We start from the raw sequence: 17,092 nt of genomic DNA, 5'->3' as shown, positions 1-17,092 counted from the left end.
TGCGCCCATGAGCCATGGCCGCTGAGCTGAGCCTGTGCGTCCGGAGCAAAAAGAACAGACACGCTTGGTAATATTGTGCATCTGTACAGGTGAAAGAACCTAACCTTTCACTTATAGAGACAGCCAGCCAAAGTCTAAATTTAGAAGAGACAGACAAGGATAGAAAAAGAACGAGCCAAGTTTAAGACGGAATCAACTCCCTCTTCAATCAACTCAGTGAGATAAAGAATTGTTTTGGCATACGGTTGGTTTTCATTACATATTAATAGAGTTTTCATTAAAGCCCACTTCAAAAATCACTTCTGGAATTCTGCAGCTCAAAAGTGGCTTAACTGTAAAGAGCTTTAAAATTACTCTAAATATACAACCTTGTTAAACCATAACTGTACACAAAACTAGTGAAAGAATTAACACATTCCATAAAGGTGTGAAGGGAGGTTAGTTCACAGACACAGTCAAGTGTTGATTAGACAGTGTGTACACTGCTTTAGGCAGAGCCAAGTCACTTTTTCCTAGTACATAATAACAAGATATTTTAATCTAATACTTCTTGAACTCTTGACTTGAATAAAAAGATCCCCAAAGTAGTTATCAATGCAAACTAGTGTTTATATCAAATGATTTCCCCATCTTTCCAACAGTTTCACCATGGTTTCTTTCTTTGTAATTAACGGGAGTTTGGTGGTCTAGCCATCCTAGGTTTTTATCCAGGTGCTTTGCTTTTCTGGCCTATTGACCTTAAGAAAGCTACATTAACGTTTAAGCCTCAATTCTTCCCTCCGTCCCTCCCTCCCTTCCTATACAATGCAAACCAGCAGACTTAGAGATGAACACTGATGTTAGGAAAGAGTAGGCACTCAATAAATGTTGCTGCTGTACCCACCATCTTTACATACAGAGGGCAAAATCGACTAGTCTTCTGACCATTATTATGGGAATTCCAGGAATTTTTAGTGAATAAAGGGTTAAAATCTCATTTGTATCATGACATAGGAACAATCAGGACAAATGTCTAGAAAGATGTGAGTTAGCTATTAATTCTGATGGCTAGAAAATAATTGTGAAATACAAACTACCTTTTTCTTCATTAATTTAGATGAAAAAATGTGATTCCAATGATTAAGATCAATACAAAAATACAGTAGGAACCCTAAAAGATCATAATTATGGCGCTCCATTACACCAACATGACCATAAGAACCAGAATGACACATTTATTCCATATCTCAGAGGTAAAATGTTTGCTGTGGATTATGTAGAACATTAAGTTGAACTGTAATTTATTTTGAGGGCTGACATTTTCAAAATGACCTGATTAACTGGGATTGTCAGGCATCATGTAAAATGTCTTCAAGAGAACTATAGCTCATCTTACTTTATTACTTAGTTTTAACAGTTTATAGGAAAATATCTGTGTACAGAAACCATCAAGTATAAGCATATTATAAGGATAAAACCAACTTTCCCTAGCTACCATCCTCAGCAGTAAAATCATTCATTCATTCTCTGAAGTACTAAGCATCAGAAGTGCTAACTGCCAGGCCCAAGGTACTGGCTGGTAGAGCTACAAAGATGAAGGACGTACTGGCCTTGCCCTTGAAGTGCTCACAGCTCTGCGCTGTGAAAAGAGGTCTATAAACAAATACCTGTAAGAGCAAGGTGCTTGAAGGGTATAGTAGAAGGTGCAGTTCACTTGTCTGAAGGATTTGAATGAAACTGAATTGAAGACAAGGTATTTTAGTTAAGACTTTAAAAATAAGTAATGAGAAGAAGAAGGAGTTTGAGAGGCAAAAATAGAAAGATAGTGGGAAGAGGAGAGAGCCTTTCAAACAGAGAGGAGGCACAAACGAGGCATAAATGAGCCTCTGCCTGGGACCTTGGGAGGGAAAAGGAGGCGTGCAGAGAGGAGAACGAGGGTCAGACACCATGAAGCTACACCGGAAGGTTACAGACACATCATACACGGTGACTTCAGTATGCTTGGACTTCTTCCCAAAGCCAAAAGGGAGTCAATTATGCTTGTTAAAGATGTTCAGTAGAGGACACACATGAGATTTATTACAAGTATAGTCCTGGTAGCACTTGGAGAAGAGAGAAGCAGGCCTGGGGGCAAGGTGACCACTGGGATATACCGCAGGTGAGAAATTACAGGACTTAAATTAGGACAGAAGCAGCCAGAATGCTGAAGAGAGATGGATCTGGGCGACATTTAGAGCACAGCCTGGTATCATGCGGAGGATGGAGGAAGAGGGTTATGACCTTAGCTGGCAGCCTGGGTGGTAAGTGAATAATAATCCAGTGCAGAAGGTGATGAACAGACTTTGAGGCATAGGTCTGAATGAGGAGACACTGCAGAGTATTCCGGAAGCAAGGGGCTGGGGAGTCAGGAAGGTCTGATTACACTGGACTGGCTCATCTAGAGGCAGCTCTTCACTGGGAAAAAAGTATTTACAGCTTGGGGAAGGAGGGGACTAGAAAAATAAATCTGTGAGTCATCACCCTATAGGTTGTAGTTGAAACCATGGGAATGGGTAAGAAAAACAGCCGACAATGAAAGCCTTACGATGACATGATTGAAGGGGTAAGTGAAATTATGCTACATCCACTCAAAAGGCATTACCGTGATCATTAACCACGAGCGTATGAAGACCAAGAGGCAAAATGGGAAAGTGCTCGACATAAGTTTAAACATCAGAGTATCTACGATAACATGGAAGGATCTCAAAAACATTAGGTGTGAAAGAAGCCAGACACAAAGAGAATTTATTGTGTGTTTCCATTTACATGAAACTCTATTGCAGAATGGACAAAACTAAACTCGAGTGATAAAAATAAGGTCAGTGTTTGTTTCTAGGGGAAGAGGGTCTACTGGAAACGTAATCTAAAGGTGTAGGTTACATGAGTGTGTGTGTTTGTCAAACTGATGCAACAATAAGCATCCCGCTGCATGTAAATTATACCTTAATAATAATAATAATAATAAAAGAATGCAAAGTGGTATATATTCATATAAACAAAGGAATATGCCAAAATATGGAGCTATGGGCTATTTACCCCTCACTCCACAATTTTCGTTAATTTTCACACATTGTTCCTAAATAAAAAGAAACTTTAGGGAATTCCTTGGCGGCCCAGTGGTTAGGACCCCATGCTTTCACTGCCAGGGCCCCAGGTTCGATTCCTGGTGGGGGAACTAAGATCCCACAAGCCACGTGGTGCAGCCAAAAAAAGAGAGAAAAGAAACTTTAAAACCTAAAACACCCATAAATGTTTATTAATTACCCATGAAAATGGAAAGCATATATATATATATATCTTCATAGGAAGCAGGAATGGATCTCTGCAGTTAAAGAGTTTACTGTCTGGGGACTTCTCTGGTGGTGCAGTGGTTAAGAATCCGCCTGCCAATGCAGGGGACACGGGTTCGAGCCCTGGTCCGGGAAGATCCCACATGCCGCGGAGCAACTAAGCCCGTGAGCCACAACTACTGAGCCTGCACTCTAGAGCCTGTGAGCCACAACTACTGAGCCCACGTGCCACAGCTACTGAAGCCTGTGTGCCTAGAGCCTGTGTTCCGCAACCAGAGAAGCCACCGCAATGAGAAGCCCGCACACCGCAACGAAGAGTAGCCCCCGCTTGTCGCAATTAGCGAAGGCCAGTGCGCAGCAACAAAGACCGCCCCCCCCCCCAAAAAAGAGTTTACTGTCTGAAGACAATAGGAAAACACAAGATATAGTATATACACAAATGCAAAATATCAAGGGCTCTCTGGAGTAAAGGGAGCCTCACGCTTTGGTTCTGAGGAGACTGTGAGGGGGTTTTCAAAGAGTTTTTTCGCAGAAGCAAATGTTATGTTGTTCCACAAAGCAGGCGTGGCTCAGATGCAGACAGGCTGTGCTGGAGGTAATAAGCTGGGTTAACCTGGGAGCACAAATGAGACCACAGTGGGCAAGTCAGTCAGGGGAGGAGATCATCGGAGGCAGTGAGGTCTGAAGATCGAAAGTACAGACTTTACTTGGGTTCCAGGGCCCCTGAGCTTATTAAGTTGTCCTTTATTCTTTGCAGCTCTTAGCAGTTTGGGAACCTTGCCTCAATTTTCATAGAGGAGGTAAAGAAAAACTACTCAATGGGAAAGCGACACCAACGATGCCCCATTATGTCAGAGGGGAAAGGTGGGTCCTTTGATGGCATTGATGGTGGTGGCTCTCTTTTCTTGAGTTGCCTGTGATGGACCAGTCACTATGCCAGTCACTTCATATGTACTACCACCTTACTCAAACTCCAAAAAAATCCAGCAAAATGCATGTTAACTTCCTATCACCAGTGAGGAAACTGTGCTCAAAAAAGTCAGGTAACTTCTAACCAGGAGTGGACGGTTAGAAGCACAAAAACCAGACGGTGGACTCCACACCCCAAGCGCCTCTAACATATCAGGAAGGGATCCATCACCTCTCACCTTTCCATTTGTACGTGAAAAGCAAAAATAACCTGTCCTGAGGCATTTCTAATAATATTTAGTCGAATTACTATTCCTTTCTGCAGCAGAGTCTCTGCCCTCGCAAAATAGCAAATGCAGTTACTACACATCTGTCAACTGCATGCATCTTAACAACTACTATTTGATAGCAGTTAATACTTGGTGGTAGACGCTTTGCAACAAGTTACCTCATGTAATTCTCGTGGCCACCCTTGAGGCAGACACTACCGCCATTTTACAAAGAATGAAGTTGGGACAGAAGGCGTGTGCTCTGTCTCCCCTGCCCAAGGTCACCCAGCTACCAAAGATCTGAACCTGGACAGTATGACCACACAGTCTAACAGCTTTGTACCACTGCCTCACATTTGAAAACTGAGCTGTAAACTTTGTGGTGTGAACTTATTCCTATTGCAGCTCAATCCATCAAACCGGCAGCTTTGAGAACATTCTTCCTGGACTGTTCCATCAGAAGAAGGCTTCTCTCCCTTCCCCTCATGGAACCAAAAATCTTCCCCCAAATGCTCCACGCTGTTACGTGAACAATTCAATCTGATTCACCAGCAGTAACGCCACACTTCCTGAGAGCGTAGCCTTGGGTGACCGGATGATATGGACGGGCCAAACACTGCATCCTGACACTCCGAGAGCAGCAGTAAAGCCACACCGGGGCACCGGCTCCTTATCACAGGGAAGGTGAGAGTGGGTGCAAATGGCTACAGCTATTTCCTGTCGGGCTAAGTAACTAACGGGAGGTAATGAGTCCCTGGGTCCCATTGAGGTCACTGAATCGCGCTATCCACTGAAAGGTGGAAAGAGGATTCCCCCATTCAAACTGACTGAATGAGAACAGTGTTCCCTTGGCGCATCTGCCTCGTCTTGGGGGGAGGCTGAAACGTGAACCCCCAGCGAGGCTCCTCTGCACCTCTACCGGGTTAGAGCGAACCCTGAAACACACACAAAAAGACCTCTCTCCTGATCTGCTAACCCTATATCCATTACATTACTTAAGGCGCAGACAAAAGCAAGTTAAGTTGGTCATCCGGGTAATCAAAAGGACACCAGTCACGTTCAGTAACCTGGCAGAGAGCCTTAAACGTCCCTGGGAGCCAGGCTGTTTCTTATCTGTGGTTTCCTTGAACTGTTTTCCTAGAACTCTCAAGTCTTTGGGGTCCTGCAGTTCCATCTGTCTCACAATTACTCTTCCCAAAAGAGTCCTTCCTAAGATCAGGAGAAAATGATGCCCAGGACGAGGTATTCGGGCGAGTCAGGAGTCTGGCATTGCCCTGCCTCGGGGGGTGAAGAGAGAAGAGGAATACAGACGGAAGTCTTCACCCCACGTTCATGGCTACTTGATCTTTGCCCGGGCATGGTAGGGGAGGGGGACTTAAGAGGGTTCAAGTCCAGCAAATTATATTGACAGTATTTCAACTCTGGTGTTGTCCAAAGAAAAACGAGCAGTTTCCTCTGGAACTAGACGAACATAATTTTCAACTCTGGCTGTGGCCTTTGCATTATTTATACACGTACCTACACACGCTTTCAGCACACACAGAAAACCGCAAAGGGCAAGGAAGGCAGCCTTTCAATGAACTGCTCCAGACCTGGCTGAAGCTACAGGAGGAAGCTGACTGTCTAGGGCCGTGGTGCCTACAGTGCATGGGGCTCCCGAGGCAGTCAGCTCACTCTAACACGCAAGCTGAGGCAGGAAACGCAGCACTGTCTCTGCTGCACGAACCCAGGGCTCTTCCAGGAAAGACAAGAACTAGAAGAGAGTTCGGCCTGGAAACAGCAGCCCTGGGGGGTGAGTGCCACAGGCAGGAGAGACACCTGGCTTCCTGTGGAGCTGGGTCCTTCTCACTGCCAGTCCAGCTGGAAGATTAGCACAGAGTGCGCCTTCTAATGCTATACCCACTACTCACAGAGCACCCAAGGAAGTGCAATATCATTACTGCTACTGGAGAGGGAATTTCCTCACCACTCTTTCACGTGAAAGATGGTTCCAGAAAGAAAAAAACCTGACGGAATTATCTAACTGTAATCCACACACTTACAAAAAGCATTCCGTCCCTCTCCCCAGGAAAAGAAATGTTTTGGTCATCAGAAACTCTGCTAGGCTTAGTCAGATCAGTGCCCAGAATTCCATGAACTTGAGGTCAAACTGCCAAGATTCAACAGAAACGTCGATGGTCAGTGTTTGCACAGATACTGGAGTGAGTGGCTGACACTGCCAGCATGCAGCTCCGGCAGACACCACGCAGACAGGAAAACCAACTGGGACAATTTTCCCCTCCCCCCGAAAAACTTGCAAGAAGAAAAAAAAAAAAAAATAAGCTCTTACCTAGCTCTCCCCGGAGGTTAACAAGTTCTTGAGATAGGGTTTTGTGTTGTTTCAATGCTTCCTCCCGCTGTGGAAAACACACATCAAGTTACTCATGTTTTCAAGAGGGTCCCTTTCAGTAAAGCACACATTTGTTATCACCAGGAAAACGAGACTCAGCACTGAGAAGCCAAGATATGAATCATCTAGGCTAACAGTTTGTGTTGTTAAAAAACACAGATGTCCCTTAGTTGTTAAGGAAATACACATTTCAAAAATCTGTATTTTCTCAGGTCCTCGTGAAACATTCATTTGAGGCACTGGATGGCCCGTTTAAAAATATTTACTTTGAGCCATGCTTCACTGCTGATCCCAGAACCCTTCGGCTAAGGCATACTTAAGACGCAATGCATTCTCCTCCTCCAAGGGCAATAAAGGCCTCATCAGTCTAAGATAAACGTTGAATGTTCTAAACACAGGCACTTATATGAACTTTATCCTATATTTGCACATAGAAAAGTTTCCTTAGGAGGCCAATCGTTTACTTCTAAAAAGGATTTTTTACTTTCTCTTACAAAGCCACGGCGAAAAAAATAATCCTTTAAAAACAAAATGAAATTAATTTTACTCAGCTACGCGTTATTTTCTAAAGATGATAATATGTTGGATCAGCGATCATTCTGAAGAGATGTTAGAGAAATGAATCAAAGAAAACCAGGCAGCTGTTTCAGAATCAAAAAAGCAATTATCAATCTTGCCAAGGAGAACCATTTCTAAGTTACCAGCAACTCATCCGCAAGCGCACAGACACACATGCTTGTACAAACACAGCAATTAGATACAGTTTCTTACGAGGCAGATTCCCTCCCACCAGCGTGTAAGGAAGGAAAAGGCAGAATTCAAAGCTCTCTGGAAATGCCCTCCCGGGGATCGCCCCAGACAGAGCTCCCACCGCAGCTGGGTCGCAGCATTGCGGACGGAGATCATGAGACCGGCCTTTGCAGGCGAGAGTTGCTTGTCACTCAAAGCGTTTCCCCCTCACGCCAGACCACCTCTGCCTTCGCCCCTGGCATTCTTCCAGAAAAGCACTATAAACAAATACTAATTACCCTCGTTGCTGCACATGGAGAATAGAGGCACACTTTGCTGCCGGAGCAGCCCATTTTCCAGCTTCTGTCTCTCCAAGTCCCCCCTCCCGGCCCCGCGCAGGTGGCCAAGCCACCCACCAGTCCGGCCGGTCTACACTCAAAGCTCCACCAGGAGGAGCGCCATTGGTCTTCGGTTGGCCTTACTTCGCATCCTGCAGGTTAGCGTGTGCCTGGGACGCCTCTCTCCTCACAGGAGCTGAGGCTGCAGCTTCTGCCTTTGGCACAGGCTGCCTGCGACTGCTTAAAGCCACAGCCCTTCATTTATGAAAAACGAGAGCCAGCGCTTAGACTGATCGATTGCCACTTACTTTCAAATATCAGCTGGTACAGGGGAAAGAAAAACCGGCCGCCTCCGCGTGGATAATGGAGTTATTTTTAGACTTGGGAACCTTTTTATTCCCCTCTCTAATTAGGGGTCATTAGATGAGCATACTTGCTAATAGAAAAAAGAAATTTATTCTCCAAAACCTGTGTGCTAAGTGAGTTATGGACGAGGTGAGGAACGGTGAAAGTGTGTGTTGTGACGGAGAATTTAACATGACATTATAAAATGAATGATGTTTTCCGGAAAAATTCATTTAAATGCTTACAACGTGGTTCCCTGGCATTTTAAGAAGTGTGACCTGCTGAATTGAGAGTTGGGGATCAGATATATGTTATGGTTTTTCCCTTTTACTTTGTAAGTCTCTCACGAAAGAGCTAGGGGAGTTAACGATACACTAGCACTGTCCTGGACATTTAACAGTGACTGGAATTTAAGGAACACTTTCTCAATGAGTACATTGGCCTTAATGATATTCTAAATGCTTGATTTTTAAAACGTAGTATTAGGTTGTTCTGAAATCACAAATCAGTAAGTCCATTTTTTTTTAAGTGAACAAGCAATGAGTTTTCTAATGTAAAAATTAAAGTTTGAGGAAAACCAGCCCAGATAAAATTGGCGAAAAAAGCGAATAAAAATATATATACTATATACTTCTCTTAATCTCAAATTTAAGCCTTTGTGATCTAGTTCAAGTTAAGTATCAGCAAGTTTTATCACTTGAGTGACAAGAGACCCAGAAGACTGTTTTGCTAGATACACGCAAGCAGTCCTGTAACACATTCGGTGACCTTGCTTAAAATTCACTCTTTTCTAAGAGCTAAATCCTTAATAGAAGGAAAAGCTGGCAAGAAGTTAAATCACTTTTCAAATTTACAGAAATCCTTAAATATGGAAAATTGAAAACTTAAGTTGGTGTAAAGTTTCCAGGAGTGATTCTGTGAACTTTTACATCCTATCACAAGTATCTACAAGGCAGTCTTTTGGCTTATTAAAGGGACTTTGTGGACAAGCAATTTCAGTACAGTTGAAATCCAAGGTTGGTTGAATCCCTGATGTGGAACCTGCGATGTAGGCGTGGAGGACCAACTGTACTCCGTCACTTTATATGAGGGCCTTGAGCATCCACGGTTTCTGGTACCTGCTGCTGGGGTGGGGGGCGTCCTGGAATCAGTCCCCACAGGTACCAAGGGCCGACTGCACGCATGGGGACACTGCCCCCAGCTCCACTGCACTCAGCCTTCCTCAGTGCCCAGAAGCCATCGATGTCTTCCAACCTCTGTCAATCCCAGTGGCAGCAACAGGAAAACCATGGGATCGTTTTGGACTCTTCCTTGTCTAATGGGTTGTGCCACAGTCAGTCAGTTCTTCCCTCCTAATGTGTCTTGAATCCACTGCACTTTTTCTATTAGTGATGCCTCCACCCTAGCCCTCATCCTCACCAACCCCACTCCTGAACTATGGAAAGCCTCCCTCCACACTATTTTGCAGAGGATTGGTAGATTTTTATCCCATATTCTGGGTACAAATAAATGCCCTTGCTCGACAAGAGTCTTCCATTGAGTGCATAAAAAATAAACTTCCATGAACCTCAATCACCCAGCTCCTGTTTAGACACCCTACTCCTCTTCTGTCCAAGTCATGCTTGCCATGCATGTCCCACCTCCACAAGCTGGAAGGCTTGGTCTTCTGTACCTGACCCATTCTATAAGCCTTCAGGGAATACTAACTGTCAATCATAGATACTACTCCCTTCCCCCACACACCTAGACAGGACATTTATCCTTCTGAATTGGTTGGCAATTTAGTACTCAGTACCAACTTACCAAGTACCATTCCAGATACTGGGGAAAATATGGAAAAAAATTAAGACATGGCTCCTGCTTCAAGAAGCTTGAGACCTAGGTAGAACTAAGACATCCAGGCCCAATAACTCAAGGCAGATGACCTCATCTGAGCGGAAGCAGTACAGGACAATGGAAAAACCAAGGGCTTTAAATACGATCCTATGTGAAATGCCGACCACAGTGCCCGTATCATAATAGGCACATACTCAGTGTTACTTTCTACCTGACTCTCCTGGTAGCTTGCCCTTTAAGACCTTTACCCTTTCTTGTAGATGACAAAATGCATTTGTCACTTAGATACTGACTGCCTGTTTCTTTTTGTTTAGCTGCTCCTATATCAGTGTTTCTGTCTTAGATGATAAACTCTTTATGGTCCAGATAACAAGTTTATTTAATTTTCTTTGTATTGTAACATGCGGAGTTCCACACAATGCGAAGGAGAAAAAAAAAAAAAAGAGGGAGGTGGGAATCTGGTTGGGAAAAATGCTTTTATACTCATACATTAAATATATGAAGTGCTCCAAGAAAAAAATGGACTCACCATAATTAGATTAGGAGTCCCTGGGACACAGGCACTTAGTCTCCGGCTGTCATCCCATCACTGAGCCTCAATTTGCTAGCTTGGGAGAGTGTCAAAAGCACAGGGGATTTTGCAGGAAAGAGCCACGTCGGATGGCTCAGATGCGTGCTCTCTCTGACCTCCTCCATCCCCACTACCACATGATGAATCGTGTCCAATTTTTTGGTCTGAGACATTTTTATTTATAGACTGCTAGTGTCGTTCAAAATTCATCTTTGTTCAGGTGCTACTTTAGGTTAGATTCCACTAGCAAAAACAGAATTGGAGGCACACTGAATAACTGGTCAGAGATTGGGTTGAGGTACCCAGAAACTTTCATGAAGAAATTGGGATCACTAACATCAACACTGTCTGGCACTCGGTCTGCCTGCACAGAACACTGTACAACTATTCAAGGATAAACCAAGAATCAGAACTAAAACTAACAACATTGTGTCCTCTGAGAAATAGAAAGTGTGGTATTGGTTTCCAGATTCATGAGACATGCATTAGAACTTCTGCTCTGTAATGAATGATGTCTACCACTAAAGTGGTAAAGTTGTAGGGTTTTTTTTGTTTATTTTTTTGTGGTACGCGGGCCTCTCACTGTTGTGGCCTCTCCCGTTGCGGAGCACAGGCTCCGGACGCGCAGGCTCAGCGGCCATGGCTCCCGGGCCCAGCTGCTCCGTGGCATGTGGGAACTTCCCGGACCGGGGCACGAACCCGTGTCCCCTGCATCGGCAGGCAGACTCTCAACCACTGCGCCACCAGGGAAGCCCAGGTTGTAGTTATTAAATAGACTTGCAACAAAAGGATAAGTGACAGTTCCAGGATTCCCTATAATCAACGATTTTTACCTATATTTTAATGCTCTGAAATGGTTTAGGAAAAATTAGCAATAACAAGATATATATGTGTATATAGATCAGTATAGATCTACAATCTATATCTACCTATCTACATATCTATATATCAATCACTTCTATAATGGGTATGAGAGAACCAAAGGGTTAAGTAAAAATTTTGAAAAAATTGCTTAACTTTTCCCTTGGTTATATCTTTCCTTTCCAACTGTTTTTTAACAGTGCTCTGTACACATTAGGCAATCAGTAAATATTTGCTGATTGATTATAAAGAACTAGAAAAGAGCAAAGAACATTTACATAAAGACTTTATATGTTCATCTTACATCTGGGATTCCATCCTTTTTATTATTATTTTTTTTTGCAGTACGTGGGCCTCTCACTGCTGCGGCCTCTCCCGCCGCGGAGCACAGGCTCCGGACGTGCAGGCTCAGCAGCCATGGCTCATGGGCCCAGCCGCTCCGCGGCATGTGGGATCTTCCCGGACCGGGACATGAACCCGTGTCCCCTGCATTGGCAGGCAGACTCTCAACCACTGCGCCACCAGGGAAGCCCCCATCCTCTTTATTGATGCATTTGTTCATTGAGATACGCCCTGCATATCTCTTATGTAAAGGCACTGTCACAGCACCTGGGGTGGTTTCCTAAGAAAGCACCAGACACAGGTCCAGCTCTCAGTGAGCTGACTGTCTTAAAAAGTAAAAACCACTTGGAAATGGTTACCTACTAGCTAGAGAGTGACAGAGAAATATAAGTGCTCCTAGAATACAGAGAGTAGATAAAACATAGAGCTCGAAGGACCAGGAAAGTCTTCATAAAAGAGGGTGTTTTTGAGCTGAATTTTAAGAAATTCAACGGAGTCACAGTTACATGGGCATTAGGATCTAAATTGGGTGTAAGATGAAATTCACATGCGATATAAGAATCCATGAACCTCATTAAGAGTCTGCCCTGCAGTGGACTGAAGCATCTCTCAGTGTGCCCGACCCAGGGAAATATTTTCTCTAGTGTTGGACCTAATCTTTCTCCAGTTGATCACCTGATAAAATGCTTGGTTTGTGTTTAGGGGCCAAGTCGTATGGAAGGAAAGTAACTTTTTTTTTTTTTTTTTTTTTTTGCGATACGCGGGCCTCTCACTGTTGTGGCCCCTCCCATTGCAGAGCACAGGCTCCGGACGCGCAGGCTCAGCGTCCATGGCTCACGGGCCCAACCACTCCGCGGCATGTGGGATCTTCCCGGACTGGGGCACGAACCCGTGTCCCCTGCATCGGCAGGCAGACTCTCAACCACTGCGCCACCAGGGAAGCCTTCAATTTTCTTATTTGTGAACTCCAACTTGCATTTTGGAGAGGATTTTATTAAGTAAGAACGTCTGGTACTTAGTAAATATTCAACAAATGTTAAACCCCTCTTGCTTCTCCTTTACCTTCCTGATTATACAGCTGGAGCACACCGGCAGTGAGCGGAAGGTGAAAAGGGGCAGCTGGTGCCAGATTCCAGAGAGTCTTATAGTCCAAGTTACACACCAGAATCATCCAAGAGAAATATAATGTGAGCCCTGTATGTAATTTTAATTTCCAAGTAGCCACATTTTTTAAAGATTAAATTCATCTGACAATATATCTTATTTAACCCAGTATGTCCAAATTATCATTTCAACATACAGTCAACAGAAAAGTTATTAATGAGATATTTCACATCCTTTTTTCATATTGTCTTTGAAATCTGTGTGTATTCTACAGTTACCGCACATCTCAGTTCAGCCTAGCTACACTTCAAATGCTCAATAGCTTCATAAGGCTAGTGGCTACCATACTGGGAAAATCGGCTGTAGAGAATGGAGAACCACCGAAGGTAATCAGTAGAGTGGAATGCTTTGGGATGCAGTGATCGGGATGGATTACAGAGGAGAGAGTGCAAGCCTCAAGACTGGTTAAGAAGTTATTCAAATAATCCAGGAGACAGTTATCCAGGGCTTGAACAAGGTTGGCATCGGTAGAGATAGAAAAGAGGAGATGAAGGAAGGGGAGAAACACTGTGGGATGAGAACTCACCATACTTGATGCTTTCATGTGGGAGATAAAGGAGAGAAAAGAATTGACCATGGGGTTGTTAGGCTAGATACAGTAAAATAAATAATTGGTTTATCACTAAATAGACAAACTAATTGTTCCCTACATTTGACGTTATGTAGTTTCCAATTTAGCTTACTTGGTTACCTAAACCAACTCTCAAAATTCCTCTCATATAATAAAGAAAAACAAAAATACTGTATGCTACTGTAATTTAAAAACTAGGTAAATGTCTGCATCTCCCCCTCCAAAAAGTTCATTCGAACAAAGCTGTAAATTGTTCACCAAACACTGATTTAACCTGTCTGCTAGCTTAGCAGCTCGTCAAAGGCACAGACCAAGTCTCATTCACCTGCACCTCCCTTTGCCCCAGACGGCAACCACATCAGAGTAGCCTCTGTAAGAAATGAGTGTAGGTTTGTTGGCTTGAACTGAACTAGAGAACAAGCAGATTGAACAGTATTCTTCTTGAGATGTCAGGTATCCTCATCTTTAAAACAGTGATTTAAAAATATCTAGCGAGCTCAAGCTACATTCTCAACCCAGTATTTCCCCTTAAATAATTATACTTTTTGTTGCTATGCCAGTAGCATACGTTCATAGAAACTTGGTTTTCTCAATGAATTTTAACTAATTCCTGAATTAACATCCTTGTAGAATATCAGGGAAGAGTAAGTAAGCAAAGAAAATCTGTTTCATGTTTGTTGTACCACAAACTATTTTAGGAATGGATGGAAATTCTGAAGACTCTCTAGACCACTACTGGGAGTTACCTCAAAAGTGCTCTTAGGGCTTCCCTGGTGGTGCAGTTGTTGAGAGTCCACCTGCCGATGCAGGGGACACGGGTTTGTGCCCTGTTCGGGAAGATCCCACATGCCGCGGAGCGGCTGGGCCCGTGAGCCATGGCCGCTGAGCCTGCGCATCCGGAGCCTGTGCTCCGCGACGGGAGAGGCCACAACAGTGAGAGGCCCGCGTACCGCAAAAAAAAAAAGTGTTCTTTGACCCATAAATATAATCAACCTCATTTTTCAAAGGATTAAGTTCAGTGTGATATGGAAAACTACATATGGCTAGATAAAAAATTAAGTGAAAAAAAAGTTAATGCTGTGAAATAAAACTCATATTTTATGGCAAGAAAAATTTAAACATAAAAAAATTTTCTCTGCCCTTCGGCATCCTCTGTCCCTTCTATTGTGCATTATGTATCTGCATTATACATCAACCAGACCTCCCCCATCAGGAGAAATACCTACTCAACCATAAAGAGCAACACTCTCCCAGCACCAAGCCAACTCCTTAAAGATAACATTCCCTCCAGATCTTGTAAGGGGTCACATGACCAACCACTCTGTACTTGCAGATCTGGATTGTGTAAACTGTCAATAATGTGTCGCCCTCTGTCTCAAAAAACTTATACATAACTGTGCCTTGACTTCTAAGGGGTGGAGCAATTCTCAGAGCTTTCTGAGATGCTGTTCCCAGGTTAAAATCCTCAGTTAGGCTCAAATAAAATTTTGCATTTCTTTTTTAGATCGACTGATTAACTTTTTTTAATTGGCAATGCTAATATAGTCTAGAGGTATACAGAGGTTTAACAGGCAATTACGTTTTCACTGTTGTTGGTCTAACAGACCCCAGAGGAGAAAGAGAAGTACTAAGAAATGTTTCAATCCCAGATGTCTAGAGAGTGACTCAGGTATCAAATGAGTTGACACAAGCATAATTGGGTGAATTCTATGTGATCTTACCAATCATTAACTTAAAGATATTCACAAGACAGGAGCATGAGCGTTGCCCATCCCCCCGCCTGCCCCGACCTTAGCGAGAAGGCTGTTTAGAGGGTACACATCACATCCTTACCTCAGACAGGAGGTGCTGAACCACAACTGTTAATGCTTCAAACTTGGTATTACCACGGGAAAGAAGCTGCTTGAGCTGCAGGATAAATCCACTTTGGTTTTCACATTTTGTTTTATACTGAGCCAACTCAAGTGTTTTTTCTGAGGAGAGCACATCTGGAGATGTCTGGGTCTGGATACATAAACTTCTGGGACTCTTCTGTCTGCCCTTTTCAACTGCAAAAGGAATGAATATAGTTAGGAAAATATGTGACTTTAATTTTTTATAACCACCACCATCTGGCTTCACAAACAACTAGAGAAGCCACAGAAATGCACTTAAGTTATGTTTACATAAGGAAAGCATATGGATGAGAACAGGGATTAATCAAATGTCAGGATTTCTGGAACTCAGAAACACAGACGATGGCTTTAATACTGACATAAGTCATATACGGGGCAGAGAATTAGGGGCATGAAACAAACAGATGTACCAATCCAGAAACATGAAAATGGCGTGCAAAATAACGTTGATTTCATAGTTTCTAATTTTCCAGGTAAATTGGTACAGAAATTTGTCTGTGACGAGAACCCTGACTGTCCATTCTGATCACACAGGCTGAAAAACAACACACGAATGACTGGACTTTAAGTGCCTTTCCCTCTTCTTATACGTTTCTTACCAACTTCCCGTCCTCTCCCTGCTGATGGCCTGGTCCTTACAAAGATTTATACTCTAAATGAATCACTTCCTAATTCCTGATAAATCACCACATATACATTGAAAATCTACTCATATTTAACCCCTGATCTTTAAATTCATTGCTAAGAGTATTATATTCTTTTTAAAATTTTTTTATTTTATATTAGACTATAGAGTTAATTTACAATGTTGTGTCAGTTTCAGGTGTACAGCAAAGTGATTCAGTAAGAGTATTATACTCCTGGGGGCTTCCCTGGTGGCGCAGTGGTTGAGAGTCCGCCTGCTGATGCAGGGGATACGGGTTCGTGCCCCGGTCCGGGAAGATCCCACATGCCGCGGAGCAGCTGGGCCCGTGAACCACAGCCGCTGAGCCTGCGCGTCTGGAGCCTGTGCTCCGCGACGGGAGAGGCCACAACAGTGCGAGGCCCGCGTACCGCAAAAAAAAAAAAAAAAAAAAAGTATTATACTCTTGACTACACTCTTCCGTTTTCTATCAAATACAAGCTTTGTTGTTTCTTTTCCCCCTTCAAGCGGTAATATGGCTTAAAAAATTTTATTTTAAAGCACATGCTAGTACTCCAAATCCATTTAAGATGCCATGCTAAGTGTTTTCTCACTTTCTGTCATGGTACCCTGGGAATTACTCTACTCTATTTTACATGAAAAAACTGTTCCATTTTGGAACCATTCCAAATGTCTCAGTCACTTTAAATGTCAAACAGAATTGGAAAAACAGGAAACAAGCTGCTTAACTTCTTAAAATAAGTAGGCTGAATAACCAAAACAAATCTAAATCTAGGGGAAAAAAGACAAGAAACTAAAAAAATAAATGTTTCCTTATTCTCAAAGTCATTCCCTGTGGCATCCACATTCTATGGTGACAAACCTAAGACAATTTTATAAACAGTAATTAATTTTCTCTAATTTTTTAGAGGGAAGAAAACAG

General features: G+C 43.1%; 1 protein-coding gene across 6 annotated transcripts in view; it reads right to left on the bottom strand.

Annotated features, from left to right (window-relative positions):
* Positions 1–17,092, bottom strand: part of MTUS1 (microtubule associated scaffold protein 1) — a gene marked incomplete at its 5' end in the record, with an annotated part of 159,161 nt that overhangs the window by 21,007 nt on the left and 121,062 nt on the right. For 5 of the 6 annotated variants that reach the window (XM_082863767.1, XM_082863771.1, XM_082863768.1 and 2 more), the window contains 2 exons: positions 6,816–6,882; positions 15,466–15,680. In XM_082863767.1, the coding sequence (XP_082719893.1) occupies positions 6,816–6,882; positions 15,466–15,680 (282 nt within the window). Of the gene's footprint in view, positions 1–6,815; positions 6,883–7,903; positions 8,116–15,465; positions 15,681–17,092 lie in introns of those variants that run through there. The other variant, XM_082863770.1, reaches the window with a different exon arrangement.

Source organism: Leucopleurus acutus (assembly GCF_964270905.1).
Source record: "Leucopleurus acutus genome assembly, chromosome: 21".
NCBI classification, from domain to species: Eukaryota; Metazoa; Chordata; class Mammalia; order Artiodactyla; family Delphinidae; genus Leucopleurus; species Leucopleurus acutus.
This window is presented reverse-complemented; position numbering and strand designations above follow the sequence as displayed.